The sequence below is a fragment of the Glandiceps talaboti genome, chromosome 12, assembly GCF_964340395.1.
Source record: "Glandiceps talaboti chromosome 12, keGlaTala1.1, whole genome shotgun sequence".
NCBI lineage: Eukaryota > Metazoa > Hemichordata > Enteropneusta > Spengelidae > Glandiceps > Glandiceps talaboti.
In genome coordinates this window covers 2,290,782-2,313,946 of record NC_135560.1, presented here as the reverse complement: position 1 = coordinate 2,313,946, position 23,165 = coordinate 2,290,782, and the positions used below count along the sequence as shown (strand labels likewise).

The 23,165-nt window shown below is 37.2% G+C and overlaps 1 protein-coding gene across 1 annotated transcript in view; it reads left to right on the top strand.

Moving 5' to 3' along the window:
- Positions 1–22,795, top strand: part of LOC144443590 (uncharacterized) — an 80,068-nt gene extending 57,273 nt beyond the window's left edge. The window contains exons 16-21 of the mRNA XM_078133129.1: positions 4,770–4,880; positions 8,334–8,444; positions 8,662–8,953; positions 11,435–11,604; positions 18,780–19,337; positions 22,331–22,795. Of these exons, the coding sequence (XP_077989255.1) occupies positions 4,770–4,880; positions 8,334–8,444; positions 8,662–8,953; positions 11,435–11,604; positions 18,780–19,337; positions 22,331–22,472 (1,384 nt within the window). The 3' untranslated portion in view covers positions 22,473–22,795. The remainder of the gene's footprint in view (positions 1–4,769; positions 4,881–8,333; positions 8,445–8,661; positions 8,954–11,434; positions 11,605–18,779; positions 19,338–22,330) is intronic.
- The last annotated feature ends 370 nt before the right edge of the window (positions 22,796–23,165 follow it).

Here is a 23,165-nt window from a genome sequence, read left to right as displayed (position 1 = left end):
GTGTTGTTGGTGTCTGGGTGTGGGTATGGGTATTGTTAGTGTCTGGATGTGGGTATGGGTATTGTTAGTGTCTGGATGTGGGTATGGGTGTTGTTGGTGTCTGGATGTGGGTATGGGTATTGTTAGTGTCTGGATGTGGGTATGGGTGTTGTTGGTGTCTGGGTGTGGGTATGGGTGTTGTTGGTGTCTGGATGTGGGTATTGTTAGTGTCTGGGTGTGGGTATGGGTGTTGTTGGTGTCTGGGTGTGGGTATGGGTGTTGTTGGTGTCTGGATGTGGGTATGGGTGTTGTTAGTGTCTGGATGTGGGTATGGGTGTTGTTGGTGTCTGGGTGTGGGTATTGTTTGTGTCTGGGTGTGGGTATGGGTGTTGTTGGTGTCTGGGTGTGGGTATGGGTGTTGTTGGTGTCTGGATGTGGGTATGGGTGTTGTTAGTGTCTGGATGTGGGTATGGGTGTTCTTGGTGTCTGGATGTGGGTATTGTTAGTGTCTGGATGGTGGGTATGGGTGTTGTTAGTGTCTGGATGTGGGTATGGGTGGTGTTAGTGTCTGGATGTGGGTATGGGTGTTGTTGGTGTCTGGGTGTGGGTATTGTTAGTGTCTGGATGTGGGTATGGGTGTTGTTAGTGTCTGGATGTGGGTATGGGTGTTGTTGGTGTCTGGGTGTGGATATGGGTGTTGTTGGTGTCTGGATGTGGGTATGGGTGTTGTTAGTGTCTGGATGTGGGTATGGGTGGTGTTAGTGTCTGGATGTGGGTATGGGTGTTGTTGGTGTCTGGGTGTGGGTATGGGTGTTGTTAGTGTCTGGATGTGGGTATGGGTGTTGTTCGTGTCTGGATGTGGGTATGGGTGGTGTTAGTGTCTGGATGTGGGTATGGGTGTTGTTGGTGTCTGGGTGTGGGTATGGGTGTTGTTAGTGTCTGGATGTGGGTATGGGTGGTGTTAGTGTCTGGATGTGGGTATGGGTGTTGTTGGCGTCTGGGTGTGGGTATTGTTAGTGTCTGGATGTGGGTATGGGTGTTGTTAGTGTCTGGATGTGGGTATGGGTGTTGTTAGTGTCTGGATGTGGGTATTGGCATTGTTAGTGTCTGGATGTGGGTATGGGTGGTGTTAGTGTCTGGATGTGGGTATGGGTGTTGTTGGTGTCTGGATGTGGGTATTGTTAGTGTCTGGATGTGGGTATGGGTGTTGTTAGTGTCTGGATGTGGGTATGGGTGTTGTTGGTGTCTGGATGTGGGTATGGGTGTTGTTGGTGTCTGGATGTGGGTATGGGTGTTATTAGTGTCTGGATGTGGGTATGGGTGTTGTTGGTGTCTGGGTATGGGTATGGGTTTTGTTAGTGTCTGGATGTGGGTATGGGTGGTGTTAGTGTCTGGATGTGGGTATGGGTGTTGTTGGTGTCTGGGTGTGGGTATTGTTAGTGTCTGGATGTGGGTATGGGTGTTGTTAGTGTCTGGATGTGGGTATGGGTGTTGTTTGTGTCTGGATGTGGGTATGGGCGTTGTTAGTGTCTGGATGTGGGTATGGGTGGTGTTAGTGTCTGGATGTGGGTATGGGTGTTGTTGGTGTCTGGATGTGGGTATTGTTAGTGTCTGGATGTGGGTATGGGTGTTGTTAGTGTCTGGATGTGGGTATGGGTGTTGTTGGTGTCTGGATGTGGGTATGGGTGTTGTTGGTGTCTGGATGTGGGTATGGGTGTTATTAGTGTCTGGATGTGGGTATGGGTGTTGTTGGTGTCTGGATGTGGGTATTGTTAGTGTCTGGGTGTGGGTATGGGTGTTGTTAGTGTCTGGGTGTGGGTATGGGTGTTGTTAGTGTCTGGATGTGGGTATGGGTGTTGTTAGTGTCTGGGTGTGGGTATGGGTGTTGTTGGTGTCTGGGTGTGGGTGTGGGTGTTATTAGTGTCTGGGTGTGTGTATGGGTGTTGTTGGTGTCTGGGTATGTGTACTTAAAGGATGTAATATGGTACAATACAGTCCTTGAAAAAAACATGTAATAGCAGACATTTCAAATTATGACTCAACCTCAGTGTAAAGACTATCAGCATGATGGAATATGAGGACTCAAACAACCAGTATATAGAATAGACAAAAGCTATGTGCATCCATAAAACACACAACCAGTATATAGAATAGATAAACGCTATGTGCATCCATAAAACACACAACCAGTATATAGAATAGATAAACGCTATGTGCATCCATAAAACACACAACCAGTATATAGAATAGATAAACGCTATGTGCATCCATAAAACACACAACCAGTATATAGAATAGATAAACGCTATGTGCATCCATAAAACACACAACCAGTATATAGAATAGATAAACGCTATGTGCATCCACAAAACACACACTTGATAATATTGGAATTACTGGAATGATTACAAAAATCTTCAGGGTAATGAATATTTAAGCCCAATATGGCTTGTTGTCACCACCAATAAAGTCACTACAAGCATGGATGTTAGACTGTATTGGGAATTGTTTTATTAATTCAAAAGGACTCCACTGTTCTGAGGTGGAAAGTTATTTCCTCCTCTTTCAACCGAAGACGATCTTCATTACCAGATATTCTACAAAATGCATTTATTCAGAAATAGACATATTTGAGAAACTATAGCTATTAGCATTGGAATAGACATATTAGAGAGATCTTATATAGTCATTAGCACTAACAATGGACTATGATTACCAGAACATACATCCTAACATGGATGCCAAATTGACCCTGAAGTTCAACACCATGGCCAATGTCAACATCAAGATTCAGGCTATTCCTTGTTACAACTTTAGCACTTTGTGTGTTCACAGACTTCTCTTTTTGCACATGTTGATTGTATACAAACTCCACTAAACCTCACAGCTTTTGAGTGCATAACGTGTCAGAATAGAAGACCCACTAAACTACCTACCACAGACACACACAGCTCCCAATCTTTAAAGTACCTACCTACCACAGACACACAGAACTCCCAATCTTGAAAGTACCTACCTACCTACCTACCACAGACACACACAGCTCCCAATCTTTAAAGTACCTACCTACCACAGACACACACAACTCCCAATCTTGAAAGTACCTACCTACCTACCTACCACAGACACACACAGCTCCCAATCTTTAAAGTACCTACCTACCTACCTACCACAGACACACACAGCTCCCAATCTTTAAAGTACCTATCTACCACAGACACATGCAACTTCCAATCTTTAAAGTACCTATCTACCACAGACACACACAGCTCCCAATCTTTAAAGTACCTACCTACCTACCTACCACAGACACACACAACTCCCAATCTTTAAAGTACCTACACCTACCACAGACACACACAGCTCCCAATCTTTAAAGTACCTACCTACCTACCTACCACAGACACACACAGCTCCCAATCTTTAAAGTACCTACCTACCTACCTACCACAGACACACACAGCTCCCAATCTTTAAAGTACCTATCTACCACAGACACATGCAACTTCCAATCTTTAAAGTACCTATCTACCACAGACACACACAGCTCCCAATCTTTAAAGTACCTACCTACCTACCTACCTACCACAGACACACACAACTCCCAATCTTTAAAGTACCTACACCTACCACAGACACACACAGCTCCCAATCTTTAAAGTACCTACCTACCTACCTACCACAGACACACACAGCTCCCAATCTTTAAAGTACCTACCTACCTACCTACCACAGACACACACAACTCCCAATCTTTAAAGTACCTACACCTACCACAGACACACACAGCTCCCAATCTTTAAAGTACCTACCTACCTACCTACCACAGACACACACAACTCCCAATCTTTAAAGTACCTACACCTACCACAGACACACACAGCTCCCAATCTTTAAAGTACCTACCTACCTACCTACCACAGACACACACAGCTACCAATCTTTAAAGTACCTACCTACCTACCTACCACAGACACACACAACTCCCAATCTTTAAAGTACCTACCTACCTACCACAGACACACACAACTCCCAATCTTTAAAGTACCTACCTACCTACCACAGACACACACAACTCCCAATCTTTAAAGTACCTACCTACCTACCACAGACACACACAACTCCCAATCTTTAAAGTACCTACCTACCTACCACAGACACACACAACTCCCAATCTTTAAAGTACCTACCTACCACAGACACACACAACTCCCAATCTTTAAAGTACCTACCTACCTACCACAGACACACACAACTCCCAATCTTGAAAGTACCTACCTACCACAGACACACACAACTCCCAATCTCCCCTGACTAGCATATGTTTAAAATGTATGTAGAGTCTTTATTGACATCCTCATTTCAGTATGCACATAAGATAAGTACCCAGAGCTTGGTAAATGCCTTTCTATGGAAAGGTTGGTAACACATATTGATAGAAATAAAAACAGTCACAGCATTTCCTTGGGGACATATTTCTATTACTACGACTAGTACACAGGGCTTTTAAACAGTATGTACTTTCTATTTAGAATGCATATATAAGCACTTTGTGTCATGTGTTTTTATTTTTTATTTTATTTTTTTCCAATTACATAGTCTTTAGCTATATTCAGTAAAATTACAAATTTATCTTACCCTATCTATGCATCAAGTTCTAATTTTAAAAGTTACAAATTTAGTTTATCTAGGCACATAAGCTTTAGACTTCAAACTTACAACTCTCTGTTTAGTTTAACTATGCACCCTAAATATTACTATGTATTTGACTTAACTATCACTAACTGTAGGAGATCATTAGAAGATAGACGAGCCAGTGCTGAATTAAAGAAACATATACAATATGAACTGGTTGAACCATCAGGGGAGGATCTTAACTTTATACCATATACAGCAATAGAGTAAGTACCAACACTTTATACCATATAGAGTATTAGAGTAAGTACCAACACTTTATACCATATACAGTAATAGAATAAGTACCAACACTTTATACCATATACAGTATTAGAGTAAGTACCAATACTTTATACCATATACAGTAATATAATAAGTACCAACACTTTATACCATATACAGTATTAGAGTAAGTACCAACACTTTATACCATATACAGTAATATAATAAGTACCAACACTTTATACCATATACAGTATTAGAGTAAGTACCAATACTTTATATACCATATACAGTATTAGAGTAAGTACCAACACTTTATACGATATACAGTATTAGAGTAAGTACCAACACTTTATACCATATACAGTAATAGAGTAAGAACCAATACTTTATACCATATACAGTAATATAATAGTACCAACACTTTATACCATATACAGTACTAGAGTAAGTACCAATACTTTATACCATATACAGTACTAGAGTAAGTACCAACACTTTACACCATATACAGTATTAGAGCAAGTACCAACACTTTATACCATATACAGTAATAGAATAAGTACCAACACTTTACACCATATACAGTACTAGAATAAGTACCAACACTTTATACCATATACAGTACTAGAATAAGTACCAACACATTACACCATATACAGTATTAGAGCAAGTACCAACACTTTATACCATATACAGTAATAGAATAAATACCAACACTTTATACCATATACAGTACTAGAATAAGTACCAACACATTACACCATATACAGTACTAGAGTAAGTACCAACAATTTATACCATATACAGTAATATAATAAGTACCAACACTTTATACCATATACAGTAATAGAATAAATACCAACACTTTATACCATATACAGTAATAGAATAAGTACCAACACATTACACCATATACAGTACTAGAGTAAGTACCAACACTTTATACCATATACAGTAATAGAATAAGTACCAACACTTTACACCATATACAGTACTAGAATAAGTACCAACACATTACACCATATACAGTACTAGAGTAAGTACCAACACTTTATACCATATACAGTATTAGAGCAAGTACCAACACTTTATACCATATACAGTAATATAATAAGTACCAACACTTTATACCATATACAGTATGAGTAAGTACCAATACTTTATACCATATACAGTATTAGAATAAGTACCAACACTTTATACCATATACAGTATTAGAGTAAGTACCAACACTTTATACCATATACAGTAATAGAGTAAGTACCAACACTTTATACCATATACAGTATTAGAATAAGTACCAACACTTTATACCATATACAGTATTAGAATAAGTACCAACACTTTATACCATATACAGTATTAGAATAAGTACCAACACTTTATACCATATACAGTATTAGAATAAGTACCAACACTTTATACCACATACAGTAATAGAATAAGTACCAACACTTTATACCATATACAGTATTAGAGTAAGTACCAACACTTTATACCATATACAGTAATATAATAAGTACCAACACATTACACCATATACAGTACTAGAGTAAGTACCAACACTTTATACCATATACAGTATTAGAGCAAGTACCAGCACTTTATACCATATACAGTACTAGAGTAAGTACCAACACTTTATACCATATACAGTATGAGTAAGTACCAACACTTTATACCATATACAGTATTAGAGCAAGTACCAACACTTTATACCATATACAGTATGAGTAAGTACCAATACTTTATACCATATACAGTATTAGAGTAAGTAACCAACACTTTATACCATATACAGTAATATGATAAGTACCAACACTTTATACCATATACAGTATGAGTAAGTACCAATACTTTATACCATATACAGTAATAGAATAAGTACCAACACTTTATACCATATACAGTATTAGAGCAAGTACCAACACTTTATACCATATACAGTATTAGAGCAAGTACCAACACTTTATACCATATACAGTAATATGATAAGTACCAATACTTTATACCATATACAGTATTAGAGCAAGTACCAACACTTTATACCATATACAGTATTAGAGTAAGTACCAATACTTTATACCATATACAGTAATATGATAAGTACCAACACTTTATACCATATACAGTATGAGTAAGTACCAATACTTTATACCATATACAGTAATAGAATAAGTACCAATACTTTATACCATATACAGTAATAGAATAAGTACCAACACTTTATACCATATACAGTAATAGAATAAGTACCAACACTTTATACCATATACAGTACTAGAATAAGTACCAACACTTTATACCACATACAGTAATAGAATAAGTACCAACACTTTATACCATATACAGTATTAGAATAAGTACTAACACTTTATACCATATACAGTAATATAATAAGTACCAACACTTTATACCATATACAGTACTAGAGTAAGTACCAACACTTTATACCATATACAGTACTAGAATAAGTACCAACACTTTATACCATATACAGTATTAGAGTAAGTACCAATACTTTATACCATATACAGTACTAGAGTAAGTACCAACACTTTATACCATATACAGTAATATAATAAGTACCAATACTTTATACCATATACAGTACTAGAGTAAGTACCAACACTTTATACCATATACAGTACTAGAATAAGTACCAACACTTTATACCATATACAGTAATATAATAAGTACCAACACTTTATACCATATACAGTACTAGAGTAAGTACCAACACTTTATACCATATACAGTAATAGAATAAGTACCAACACTTTATACCATATACAGTAATAGAATAAGTACCAACACTTTATACCATATACAGTACTAGAGTAAGTACCAACACTTTATACCATATACAGTAATAGAATAAGTACCAACACTTTATACCATATACAGTAATAGAATAAGTACCAACACTTTATACCATATACAGTATTAGAGTAAGTACCAACACTTTATACCATATACAGTACTAGAGTAAGTACCAACAATTTATACCATATACAGTAATAGAATAAATACCAACACTTTATACCATATACAGTAATAGAATAAATACCAACACTTTATACCATATACAGTAATAGAATAAGTACCAACACTTTATACCATATACAAGTACAGATACTTTTGATCCTAAACCATGCGGGGCATGTCTTCTATGAAGGCCTGTAGGTATTACACTGCAGTGTAAATGCCAATAGTATGATCACCAGTACATGTGTAGTGATTGTAGTTCTCACTTTACAATTATCAGCAGCAGTAAAAAATGGCTATAGTGAATAGGGAATTATTGTTATCCATGTGACTTGCTCCAGACCAATCACTAAGCCCTTCAGATTGCAATGTGCTCTGAACAACAATAAAACATATTGGATGTTACAATGAGTAATTTAATGTTGTATATTATTATAATGTATAATGTGATATTTACAATACAGAACTGAGGGAATGCCTGTCAGGGTAAAAACCACTCCAAAACATCATAGAAGAAGAAGGTCCCGAAGTGGAGAAAGGAGTCGCTCAAGTAGTAAACAGCGAGATAGTGAGGGGTAAGAATGATTACACACACATGCACATAATGAAACATATATACATGTGTGTATATGTTTGTAGACAGACTGTACAGACACATTCATACACAACTGTGATGAAATCCACACAGTCACATGTATAGACACACGGCTATTCACAAGGTGATACATTAATGAATTTAAACACACATGTACAAATGTATTCCATTTCTATATTTTACATTCAACTCAACAGTGAACTTAGTAACTATTCAGATCATAAAGACCGACATCATCATCATCATCATAGACGTTCCGGGTCAGACTCATCACGGAGATCAAACAGAAGACGATCCAATGGGGAAGACTGTTGTGGTAATGAAAGCCAATCAGCCCCAGGCAGTAGAGAAAGCACACCTAAATCAAAACATCGATCAAGAAGTGATAAAAGAAGGTCAAGCTTTGAAAAAGAAAATAGGGGCATGTTCTTTGGCACGAAAACTAAAAGCAACGACATGGAGGGTACAGCTACTGTATTACAAGTATCTGTAAGTATGATATGCATGTAACTGATGACTTAGTACTTTGACTAAGTATGATATGCATGTAACTGATGACTTAGTACTTCGACTGTAAGTATGATATACATGTAATTGATGACTTAGTACTTTGACTAAGTATGATATGCATGTAACTGATGACTTAGTACTTCGACTGTAAGTATGATATACATGTAACTGATGACTTAGTACTTTGACTAAGTATGATATACATGTAACTAATGACTTAGTACTTTGACTGTAAATATGATATACATGTAACTGGTGACTTAGTACTTTGACTGTAAATATGATATACATGTACCTGATGACTTAGTACTTTGACTGTAAATATGATATACATGTAACTGGTGACTTAGTACTTTGACTGTAAATATGATATACATGTACCTGATGACTTAGTACTTTGACTGTAAGTATGATATACATGTACCTGATGACTTAGTACTTTGACTGTAAATATGATATACATGTAACTGATGACTTAGTACTTTGACTAAGTATGATATACATGTAACTGATGACTTAGTACTTTGACTGTAAATATGATATACATGTACCTGATGACTTAGTACTTTGACTAAGTATGATATACATGTAATTGATGACTTAGTACTTTGACTGTAAATATGATATACATGTACCTGATGACTTAGTACTTTGACTAAGTATGATATACATGTAATTGATGACTTAGTACTTTGACTGTAAATATGATATACATGTACCTGATGACATAGTACTTTGACTGTAAGTATAATATACATGTAACTGATGACTTAGTACTTTGACTGTAAATATGATATACATGTAACTGGTGACTTAGTACTTTGACTGTAAATATGATATACATGTACCTGATGACTTAGTACTTTGACTGTAAGTATGATATACATGTAACTGGTGACTTAGTACTTTGACTGTAAATATGATATACATGTACCTGATGACTTAGTACTTCGACTGTAAGTATGATATACATGTAACTGATGACTTAGTACTTTGACTAAGTATGATATACATGTAACTAATGACTTAGTACTTTGACTGTAAATATGATATACATGTAACTGGTGACTTAGTACTTTGACTGTAAATATGATATACATGTACCTGATGACTTAGTACTTTGACTGTAAGTATGATATACATGTAACTGATGACATAGTACTTTGACTGTAAATATGATATACATGTAACTGGTGACTTAGTACTTTGACTGTAAATATGATATACATGTACCTGATGACTTAGTACTTTGACTAAGTATGATATACATGTAATTGATGACTTAGTACTTTGACTGTAAGTATGATATACATGTAACTGATGACTTAGTACTTTGACTGTAAATATGATATACATGTAACTGATGACATAGTACTTTGACTAAGTATGATATACATGTAACTAATGACTTAGTACTTTGACTGTAAATATGATATGCATGTAACTGATGACTTAGTACTTTGACTGTAAATATGATATGCATGTAACTGATGACTTAGTACTTTGACTGTAAATATGATATACATGTAACTGATGACTTAGTACTTTGACTGTAAATATGATATGCATGTAACTGATGACTTAGTACTTTGACTAAATATGATATGCATGTAACTGATGACTTAGTACTTTGACTGTAAATATGATATACATGTAACTGGTGACTTAGTACTTTGACTGTAAGTATGATATACATGTAACTAATGACTTAGTACTTTGACTGTAAATATGATATACATGTAATGGATGACTTAGTACTTTGACTAAGTATGATATATGAGTATGACAGAACCCATGATGTTTGAGTGCATTGTGTTGTATACTGTAGGGTATTTGCATGAATGCTTATGCTGTTCTTTGCAGCCATACGCTTTTAGGAGTCATCACAAATATGAATGACATACTCCTGAGTACTCACACTGGAACTCAAGAGACATGAGGTTCTGTTATTACTACATATGATTATCAGAAACCCCAAAAATTCTGTGAAAATGATACTATGCATTCACACAATTTATTGTACAAGGAACAAATGCTGACTCTTTTGCATATTATTTGCATACAGGTACCGGGGTATGCAATAATTTTTTGGTATTGCACTGCAGTGCAAATGCAACTTGCATGCATGCACACCAGTGCAATGACTGGTAATAATGTAATAATACTTGTAACTGTTGATTAATACTTTGACAATATAGCAATCTATGTCAAGAATGAGACTGAAGAAGACATTCATGAATATGAAGTGTGTTATAACAGACTTGACTGGTATTTCACTTGGAATCAATCTAGACTTATTTCATACTAATAACATTATTTGCTTCTCAGCTTAGTAACCTCCCATGCATCCATGCAATAATAATCATCCATCACATAACCAATTAATGTCACTTAGTGGTTGTCATAGTAACACTTGATGGTCTATTTTTCTACTTGGTGTTCATTTTGTTCCCCCTGTAGTCCAATGCTAAACCATTGTATGTCACTGCTGTGTACCAAGCTGTTGAACCCAGTAACACACTGACATACCAACCAAGTGTCCCATCCCATCAACGTTTTAATGGATTCCATCATTCCAGGGAAGATTCTGGTATCAGTAATGACGGTCAAGATTCACAATCATCTCCAAAGTAAGACCATATTATAGCATTTGGTGTTTCCTCCTCTCTCTCTCTGTGAGTGTTGTGGCGTTACATATCATTTGATTACATATATTATATATATCATATCAGTGCATCATTGTTTATTTCTTGAAAAAAGTTCATGTACTGGTCTTTGATCTGCCATCATAAGATGATGGCACAAGTCAAAAATGTATTATGGTATGTACAGTTTGCTAAAAACAAATAAAAAGTTTTGTTTGTCGTACCGATAGTTAAAAATGACCAAACAAGTAATATGAAGGAGAGTTGAGAATTACCACATTTGATACAAGTAATATGAAGGAAAGTTGAGAATTACCACATTTGATACAAGTACCATTGGTATTGTGAAGTCTCTTACAAACATTTCTATCAGTTTGGCTGATAATTGATTTACAATAAGAAGTCAACAGAGCTTGGATAATTTGCCTCATTGGATAAATAGTAAACTGTCCCATTCTAACATTACATGCCATGTTCTTTGCCCAAGCCCTGTCAGCTACATCCTGTCCACTTGATCACTGAAGTTTAATGTATATAGTACATTTAGATTACAATGGAATTAGAAATGAAAATGACCCATTTGTTTATTTCAGTGCTATTTCATTTTGATTTATCAAATCTGTGCTAGCTGATAACAGTAGAGGTAATGTTACCTACAGCTTAGCTGCTAATGATGATAAGGTTGACCTGTCAGTCACAACACTGCCAAATACATTAAATCAAAACAAATATTCAAATTCACATTGAATTATTTTTGATTAAAGTTGGCTGTCAAACTGTCACACACCTAGAATTCATTGGTGTTGCTAGTTAGTTGCCCTTCTTTCAGTTTGTATAACATTGGCATACTTTAATAACAGTATAAAAATATGTTAAACACTTGCAGTTAAATTAACACAGCAGTAAATCGTGTTCATGCATGCAATGAAAGAAGGAGAACGTCAAAAATGAGGTCCAAAGAATTATATATGAGACTTTTCAATACTAGCTACAGTTCATGGGTCCACTGTAGTTAGTTAGCATGGGTCCACTGTAGTTAGTTAGCATGAGTCCACTGTAGTTAGTTAGCATGGGTCCACTGTAGTTAGTTAGCATGGGTCCACTGTAGTTAGTTAGCATTGCCCTGTCAAAGGATCCGTCTAGCAGAGAGTGGGTTGAGCAGAAAATTGTCAAAACTCATTCAAAGCTAAAAATAAATAAATGTAATTACAGCATTAAAGTCTGCTTGAAAATTTGGCAGCCAGTAATATGTTGAAGTTGTGCAGGTTTGATAACACCTAAAGATAAAATTAAAAGATAAAATGTGTGTGTTTTGAAAAATATTCCCTAAAATCCATAATTGTGATGTGTAAATATGCTATAATAAGAATATCTATTTTCACTGGTTTTATTATCTTTGAGTTTTCGTTTGTTGAAAGTCAGTATTAAGACAAAACCAAAAAGATTTGGTTTTAATTAACTAAGACAAAACCAAAAAGATTTGGTTTTAATTAACTAAGACAAAGACAAAAAGATTTGGTTTTAATTAACTATAAAGACAAAGACAAAAAACTAAAAGAGTCAGTATGGCACCATCACTATAGAAGGTTGGTATGGCCAACAGTGTTGTCTTAAAGTCTACATACAAACATTGATCAGTTTTTTCATTATTATGGTTATTTTGCCATAAAAATAAATGAAATGGCATTCATACCTCTAAATATTATGTGCATTGGCTAATAAAGTCGCAAAAATACTTGCCCAGTTCTTCGACTAACTTCGGCACCTCAGCGAGTTCATGAAAGGTGTTGATGAGGTCCCACATGTTACAAAAGCCTTGTAAGCCTTTGTGTAATGTTTACTTATGAATATTAATTACTAATTACGCTCACCATATACTTATATTATGCAATCTGTAACTGTACATATTGTTGTGTACCAGTTTAGTCTTCCGTCAACATTAGATAGTCCCCGCGGACGAAGTCCGGAACGGGGACTTATGGATTGGGTTCCGTCTGTCCGTCCGTGCGTCCGTGCGTCCGTCCATCCGTCCGTCCGTCCGTCCGCAGCCGTTTCTTGGAGATGCCTGTACCGATTTTTTTCAAACTTGGTACAGGGGCAACATGCTATGGCATACATATGCACGTCAATTTGTTTTATGATACGATCCAATATGGCCGCCTAGCAGCCATTTTGTTTGTGAATTTTCCCTGTCTAAAGCCATAACTCAGACATGCTTGAACAAATCTCATTCAGAGTTGGTATTAGGACAGTGTTCTATGGCATATATGTGCATATTCATTGTTGTCATGATACGATCCAATATGGCCGCCTGGCAGCCATTTTGTTTGTGAATTTTCATGTCCAAAGCCATAACTTAGACATGCTTGAACAGATCTCATTCAAAGTTGGTATTAGGACAGTGTTCTATGACATACATGTGCATATCCATTTTCATTGTGATACGATCCAATATGGCTGCCTGGCAGCCATTTTGTTTGCAAATTTTCCATGTCCAAAGCCATAACTCAGACATGCTTGAACAGATCTCATTCAAAGTTGGTATTAGGACAGTGTTCTATGACATACATGTGCATATCCATTTTCATTGTGATACGATCCAATATGGCTGCCTGGCAGCCATTTTGTTTGCAAATTTTCCATGTCCAAAGCCATAACTCAGACATGCTTGAACAGATCTCATTCGAAGTTGGTATTAGGACAGTGTTCTATGACATACATGTGCATATCCATTTTCGTCATGATACGATCCAATATGGCTGCCTGGCAGCCATTTTGTTTGTGAATTTTCCATGTCCAAAGCCATAACTCAGACATGCTTGAACAGATCTCATTCAGAGTTGGTATTAGGACAGTGTTCTATGACATACATTTGCATATCCATTTTCATATTGATATGATCCCCCATACCCGACCAATCCTTTATTGTTGTAGGCATGTTCCATGTCCGACAAGCAGACACAACATATCTAAGTCTGTTTGATTTAGGTTCACAAGTGTTGTTGCGTGATCAGAGTAGTGCTAATTCCTTAAAACCCAATCATAGCGGGGACTATGTCATTCTCAATGGCTTGTTCCTCAGTGTTTTGTCGGTGGGTGTAGCAGCACCTGCACTGAAATGATCACCCTACACACATTTCCGAAAGATATAAATCTGTGTAAGTAATGGGTGAAGGCAGTTGAAATCATGCATGAAAACTGGACAGTAACGCCATGGAGTGAAATGTGTAGTGTCAGTGTTTTTTTTTAAAGGCTGGTAAGCCGGTAAATGGTACCGGGGTTCCCCACGAGTGTGGCTAGGTAAGCTGGTAATGGTACCGGTGTTCCCCACGGGTGTGGCTGGTAAGCCGGTAAATGGTATCGTGGTTCCCCACGGGTGTGGCTGGTAAGCCGGTAAATGGTACCAGGGTTCCCCACGGGTGTGGCTGGTAGGCCGGTAAATGGTACCGGGGTTCCCCACGGGTGTGGCTGGTAAGCCGGTAAATGGTACCGGGGTTCCCCACGGGTGTGGCTGGTAAGCCGGTAAATGGTACCGGGGTTCCCCACGGGTGTGGCTGGTAAGCTGGTAAATGGTACCAGGGTTCCCCAGGGGTGTGGCTGGTAAGCCGGTAAATGGTACCGGGGTTCCCCACGGGTGTGGCTATGATCAAAGAAGCAACAGAAAACGTATGAAATACTTTGAAATAGTGTGTTATAAAAGAAAGAAAGTTAGCTTCGTAAAATACATGTATCTTCAGTATGATAGTAATTTTTTGGAAACCAATGCGTAGTCCGATTGTATGTTTGCTTTCCATGGTACTGAGCGTGGATTGTTTTCATTTTGATACATCACATGTACTGTCACAATCATATCGAAGTAAAACGACACAACTTTAATCATAATGTTACTATTTTGTTTCCATTGCTTTTTCTACTTGAAAAATTACTGTATCATGCCAAATACAGTCAACACTTCATGGTCCCAGGTCAAAAACCTCACAATGTAAGACATGTCTATGATTTTTGTTTTGATTAGAATTCAATAATTGGGAATTAGAATATACCATTTGTTCATTTCAGAGACATTTTATCGAGTGTCACCTAAGTGTTAGGGTCTATGACTTGATTCACTAGCAGACAAACTATCACTACTGCTAGTGTCTGGTTCAAAGGAATATGTGGTTGAATTACACCAGCATATGTTGAAGCTGGACAGTATTCCTCTATGCTTGAGGTATCTGACAAATAGTCAATGTCGCATTCTGGTGAAAACTCATTTTGAAATTGACCTTCTGACTTGGCCATATTGATCTTGCATGTACAGATAGCTAATTGTTTTCCTGGATGGACATCATAAGTGTCCAAAATCTGGCACATCTATATGCAAATGAGAAATATTTCCTGAGGTGCTCTGTGTCTGGGCCTAGAGTGGCTCATTTTCACACAATTTCTTGTGTCAGAGTTATTTTATACTATCACAAAACCCCATATCCTTCATTTTTATGGCAAAATAAATGAAAATAAATGAAAAGTGTCAACCTTTGCATGTACACTTTAATAAGCTATGTGGATATAGTCAGCCTGTACAGTAATCAAGACAGTATAAACACTAAAAGTCTATGAATCTCATGTTACTGGTACAGTCATTAAATCTGATATAGAGGGACTGTCATATTTATGGCCAACAGTGGTGTCTTGGCTATGTATATATGGTCACCCGGGCCTGCACTGTTACAGTCAGTAAATCTGATACAGAGGGGGACTGTCTAGTTATGGCCAACAGTGGTGTTTTGGCTATGTATATATGGTCACCCGGGCCTGTACTGGTACAGTCATTAAATCTGATACAGAGGGGGACTGTCTAGTTATGGCCAACAGTGGTGTTTTGGCTATGTATATATGGTCACCCGGGCCTGTACTGTTACAGTCAGTAAATCTGATACAGAGGGGGACTGTCTAGTTATGGCCAATATCGGTGCTGTGGCTATATATAATCATCTTGTTGTCGAGGTATTGAAAACGTAACAAACAATGGGAGTCTCTGAATATGTCCATTCAGTCTGAAAGTCTACACAAATAAAACATTACATGGGTCTTTCCATAGACTGATCATTGTCTCGCTAAAGTGTAATCTACCAATGTCCATTGATATATTAATGTCAACATGTCACAGTAATAGTACTAGTAGTTTGTCACAGTAATAGAACTTGTAGTTTGTCACAGTAATAGTACTAGTAGTTTGTCACAGTAATAGTACTAGTAGTTTGTCACAGTAATAGTACTAGTAGTTTGTCACAATAATAGTACTTGTAGTTTGTCACAGTAATAGTACTAGTAGTTTGTCACAGTAATAGTACTAGTAGTTTGTCACAGTAATAGTACTAGTAGTTTGTCACAGTAATAGTACTTGTAGTTTGTCACAGTAATAGTACTAGTAGTTTGTCACAGTAATAGTACTTGTAGTTTGTCACAGTAATAGAACTTGTAGTTTGTCACAGTAATAGTACTTGTAGTTTGTCACAGTAATAGTACTTGTAGTTTGTCACAGTAATAGTACTAGTAGTTTGTCACAATAATAGTACTTGTAGTTTGTCACAGTAATAGTACTAGTAGTTTGTCACAATAACAGTACTTGTAGTTTGTCACAGTAATAGTACTAGTAGTTTGTCACAGTAATAGTACTTGTAGTTTGTCACAATAATAGTACTAGTAGTTTGTCACAATAATAGTACTAGTAGTTTGTCACAGTAATAGTACTTGTAGTTTGTCACAATAATAGTACTAGTAGTTTGTCACAATAATAGTACTTGTAGTTTGTCACAATAATAGTACTAGTAGTTTGTCACAATAATAGTACTTGTAGTTTGTCACAGTAATAGTACTAGTAGTTTGTCACAGTAATAGTACTAGTAGTTTGTCACAATAATAGTACTTGTAGTTTGTCACAATAATAGTACTTGTAGTTTGTCACAATAATAGTACTTGTAGTTTGTCACAGTAATAGTACTAGTAGTTTGTCACAGTAATAGTACTAGTAGTTTGTCACAATAATAGTACTAGTAGTTTGTCACAATAATAGTACTAGTAGTTTGTCACAGTAATAGTACTTGTAGTTTGTCACAGTAATAGTACTAGTAGTTTGTCACAATAATACGTACTAGTAGTTTGTCACAGTAATAGTACTAGTAGTTTGTCACAGTAATACGTACTAGTAGTTTGTCACAGTAATAGTACTAGTAGTTTGTCACAGTAATAGTACTAGTAGTTTGTCACAATAACAGTACTTGTAGTTTGTCACAATAATAGTACTTGTAGTTTGTCACAATAATAGTACTAGTAGTTTGTCACAATAATAGTACTAGTAGTTTGTCACAGTAATAGTACTAGTAGTTTGTCACAATAACAGTACTTGTAGTTTGTCACAGTAATAGTACTAGTAGTTTGTCACAGTAATAATACTAGTAGTTTGTCACAATAATAGTACTTGTAGTTTGTCACAGTAATAGTACTTGTAGTTTGTCACAATAATAGTACTAGTAGTTTGTCACAGTAATAGTACTAGTAGTTTGTCACAATAATAGTACTTGTAGTTTGTCTTTGTCTTTAACTTTGTCAAATAATCTGTCTAGAGTAACATCTTCAAATTACTCACCTTATTTTGTCACCAGTACAAGTACTACTATTAACCAGTGAAAATAGACAATAAGATAAAAACAACATTTGTGATGTGATGTGGTATAATGCTTGAAAAGAACAGTGTTTTTGTTAAGGGCTGTAATAAGTAGGTAAAATCTACCTGAATTGCCAATATCTCATGGATGTGAGATTCCTATGAGAAACCATATACTTGGTTTTACCTGCCTTTCTATGTTGACTTGGCTTTCTGCCTTGGCAAAGACACCGATTCGAAGAAAATGGCACAGTGATCGGTGTTTATGTTGTAAGGAATTGTGTGTTTTGGTTTAACAGCAGTGCATGGCTTGCTTTAAGCTGTACAAATTGCTTGCATTGTACAGCTGTACAAATTGTGTCATTGCTTGCATTGCTTCCTACTAAAGGCTTGTCATCTCATAATTCAAACTAAGAGTAATCTCTTTCAAACTACACAGCCATCTGTACAGTTCTAAGACTTGATCAAATGCCTGTTAATATTTAGTACTACTTCATTCATTTTGCCATAGAAACTTCATACTTCTGCCAATAACAGTAGACCCAAGAAGACAGAGAAGTAATTTCCAACCAATCAATGATTCTTCCAGTACTAATGGCAATACCAATACTAGTGACAACACTGAAGAAATCTTTCCGTTTAGAACACACACCCACCAACAAAATTCAGGGGTCAGACATTCAGGGCCTGACCCAGAGGTCATCAGAAGACAATCAGACAATCCAACAGATCATAACAGATGTCCTCCTGTCATAGTAAGCAGTATTACAACAAATCCATTAAATGCTACAATGTTTCAACCAAAGTACAATCATTCAGGCAATGAGGTGTCAAGACTGACCAATAAGGAAAGTCGTATTGGAATGTATTCTACTGCCAACCAGAATAATTCCAATGTCAATGTTTTACATGATATGTATGATAGACAAGTAAACAGACTGTCAGCTGAAGAGTTGGGACGAGGACAGCTTGTTTTGGAATATTTAACAACACATGAAGAGACAGTAGACAGGGAATCACAGTTACCAGCCATGTTTCAAGAATCAGAAAGCTTTACAAGTAATCCTAGGTAAGTTTTACTCTAGAAGCACCCTTATAAGGTGAGTTTTAAAGTTGTGGGTGTCCTCTAGAAGAACCACAGGGGCCAGCAAACATGTAATTGATTGATTGATCGATCGATTGATTTATTAATTGATTTATTATTTGGTTGAATGTTTGGCCGATTGAATGATTATTTTTTGTGGTGCAATATAACTTTTGTGTGATCAATTTATTCATTGCGTTTTGTGGTGATATAAAACTTTTTTCCTTCTTTCCTTGGCTACTTTTCTCTCTTTCAGCTGTATACAATTCTCTCTTTATTGACTAAATAAAGACACGTCCATTCTTCTCCTCTTATCTAAATTAAAACACCCCTAATCTTATAATTGGCAAGTGATCTGTATCTTCTGGGAGATTATCACACTCATTTATGCATTAATAAAAGAGAGCTCTATAGGGTCGTTCTCACTAGAGCCTTTTCGACGGTGTCGACAACGTTGTTTATATCAATTTATGTCAACACCGTCGGAAAAAACGTGTCAGAACAGTTGACAACGTTGCTACAACGGCGGAGATTAACGCCGGCGTAAACAGCTGGACCTGCAACGGTGTGCCGACGCAAATTCCTCCAAACGTAGCGTGTGAACGCTTTGACGACGGCGTAAACGCCCTCTCGCGACGACATTCGTCTACATAACCACCTCTGACCTTTACTTCTGATCAGTGTTCACAAGGCCAACGACTGATACAGATGGGATGGCAGAACAACGTGCGACTCCTATCATTATCATATACGCTCTATTCACTGGCGTTAAAGCATTGTTCAGAAAGCCAAACAGCATGAACATGAAACGCATGGTCGATCGCCTACGGCGCCGTTCAAAATTCCTTGTATACCCATTAGTGACCACAGGAAGCAACTCTTGATCCAGAAGTCGACGACTAAAGCGTTGGACACGTCTTGATCGCATATGAAGGTGAAGCAACAAGAGGCACGCTGCTGTTATATGCTACACATCCGCCATTCTTGTTTACCATGCATTGTAACATATACATATATTGATCCGTAGAGGGCGCGTTACGCCGGCGATTCTCCCAAAACAACGATCTAAATGACTGCGTGTGGACGCCAGTACGGATTAAGAGTTAATCCGTCGGTGTTTACCGATCAACCAACGTTGCATTTCGACAACGTTGTTGCACTAGAGAGAACATGGCTTATAATAGGGCCTTCACACTAGCAGAAATAGTCTGTGTGCATGATTGACTAAATTTTGGCAGTAACTGATCCATGCTAATTATGAGATTAGGACTTTTTAATTTAGATAAGAGATTCTGGACAACGTGTCTTTATTTAGTCAATAAAGAAAGAATTATATACAGCTGAAAGAGAGAAAAGTAGCCAGGGAAAGGAGAAAAAAGTTTTACATCACCAAAAAAAATCAATGAGTAAATTGATCAATATCACATACAAAATAAGTTATATTGCACCACAAAAATTGATCATTCAATCGATCAATCATTCAACCAAATAATAAATCAATAAATAAATTGATCAATCAATTACATGCTCACTGGCCTCTGTGGGAGACCCATTAGGTGAATTTTAAAGTTGTGGCACAGGGGCCAGCAAGCATGTAATTGATTGATTGATTGATTGATTGATTGATTGATGTATTATTTGGTTGAATGATTGACCGGTTGATCAATTTTTGTGATGCATACATCAATGTAGCTGGTCATACCCCGTAGCCCTATTCTCCTGTTTACTGCACGAGTACTGTTGAGACTTGAGGTACATCATGATAACTGCATGGTCATACCTCCTCTGAGCCCTTATACTTGACTGTTGAGAAAAATTTAAAATGATTTGTGTAGCCACATCCCCAAAGAGTTGTTATCATGGTTATCCAGCACCTGTAGAGTTAAAGATACATAAAAATGTAAAATCACATAGTGTAACGTGGGTATATTTACGTACTGATTAATTTGAATAATGATAGTCTGACAAGTTGCCATGGTTAAAGGGACTGCATGCCATCATTGACCAGGCTATTGGGCAAAAATTTTCAATTCATTATCATTTGTTTTGATTAAGCATTGCAAGCAAAGAATGCAAGGGCTATTAGCTAATGATGTATCTCGACAGCACATCAAACAGGCTTTAGGGCTAGGAGGTATGACAAGCTAACGATGTACCTCAACAGCACAGTAAACAGGCTATAGGGCTAGGAGGTATGACCAGCTAACGATGTATCTCAACAGTGCAGTAAACTGGCTATAGGGCTAGGAGGTATGACCAGCTAACGATGTACCTTGACAGCACAGTAAACTGGCTATAGGGCTAGGAGGTATGACCAGCTAACGATGTATCTCAACAGTGCAGTAAACTGGCTATAGGGCTAGGAGGTATGACCAGCTAACGATGTACCTCGACAGCACAGTAAACAGGCTATAGGGCTAGGAGGTATGACCAGCTAACGATGTACCTCAACAGCACAGTAAACTGGCTATAGGGCTAGGAGGTATGACCAGCTAACGATGTATCTCAACAGCACAGTAAACAGGCTATAGGGCTAGGAGGTATGACCAGCTAACGATGTACCTCGACAGCACAGTAAACAGGCTATAGGGCTAGGAGGTATGACCAGCTAACGATGTATCTCGACAGCACAGTAAACAGGCTATAGGGCTAGGAGGTATGACTAGCTAACGATGTACCTCAAAAGCACAGTAAACAGGCTATAGGGCTAGGAGGTATGACCAGCTAACGATGTATCTCGACAGCACAGTAAACAGGCTATAGGGCTAGGAGGTATGATCAGCTAACGATGTATCTCGACAGTGCTGTAAACATGCTATAGGGCTAGGAGGTGTGACCAGTTAACAATATATCCCAACAGCACAGTAAACAGGGCTAGCTATGTATATATTCTGTGTGTTCTAATATAGTGCTGGTACTTCTTTTCAGCTTGTTAGAATTGACTTAGTATCATTGTGTTGTTTTTTGTCATGTTGTAGATGTCCAGCCACATTACAAGGAGGTGCTACACCTATGGAATATCAGTTAGATGGTGGTGATGATGATGATGTGTGCTCTGATGAAATACGTATGATAGGAGCTTCACCAGGGTATAATCATGAATTGTCCACTGAACTTTGACACAAACCATGCTGACTTGTCCACTGAACTTTGACACAAACCATGCTGACTTGTCCACTGAACTTTGACACAAACCATGCTGACTTGTCCACTGAACTTTGACACAAACCATGCTGACTTGTCCACTGAACTTTGACACAAACCATGCTGACTTGTCCACTGAACTTTGACACAAACCATGCTGACTTGTCCACTGAACTTTGAGACAAACCATGCTGACTTGTCCACTGAACTTTGACACAAACCATGCTGACTTGTCCACTGAACTTTGACACAAACCATGCTGACTTGTCCACTGAACTTTGACACAAACCATGCTGACTTGTCCACTGAACTTTGACACAAACCATGCTGACATGTCCACTGAACTTTGACACAAACCATGCTGACTTGTCCACTGAACTTTGACACAAACCATGCTGACTTGTCCACTGAACTTTGACACAAACCATGCTGAAATTTTACAGTGAACTCTTACAGTCATGTTTTCTACTGTTGTTGTTATGGTAACAGATATGTACAAATTTTCTACATGGCATTGCTGTTTTAGTACCAACGCAGTAAAAGTTCAAGGTTTTTTTTCAGCCAACCAAAAGAGCAATCATGCATCTTTTATTTTCAAATTTGTTGAAGGTATTTTACTTGGTCTAATTGAGAGGCTTCCTGATGTCTAACACTGTCTTTTCCGTCCAC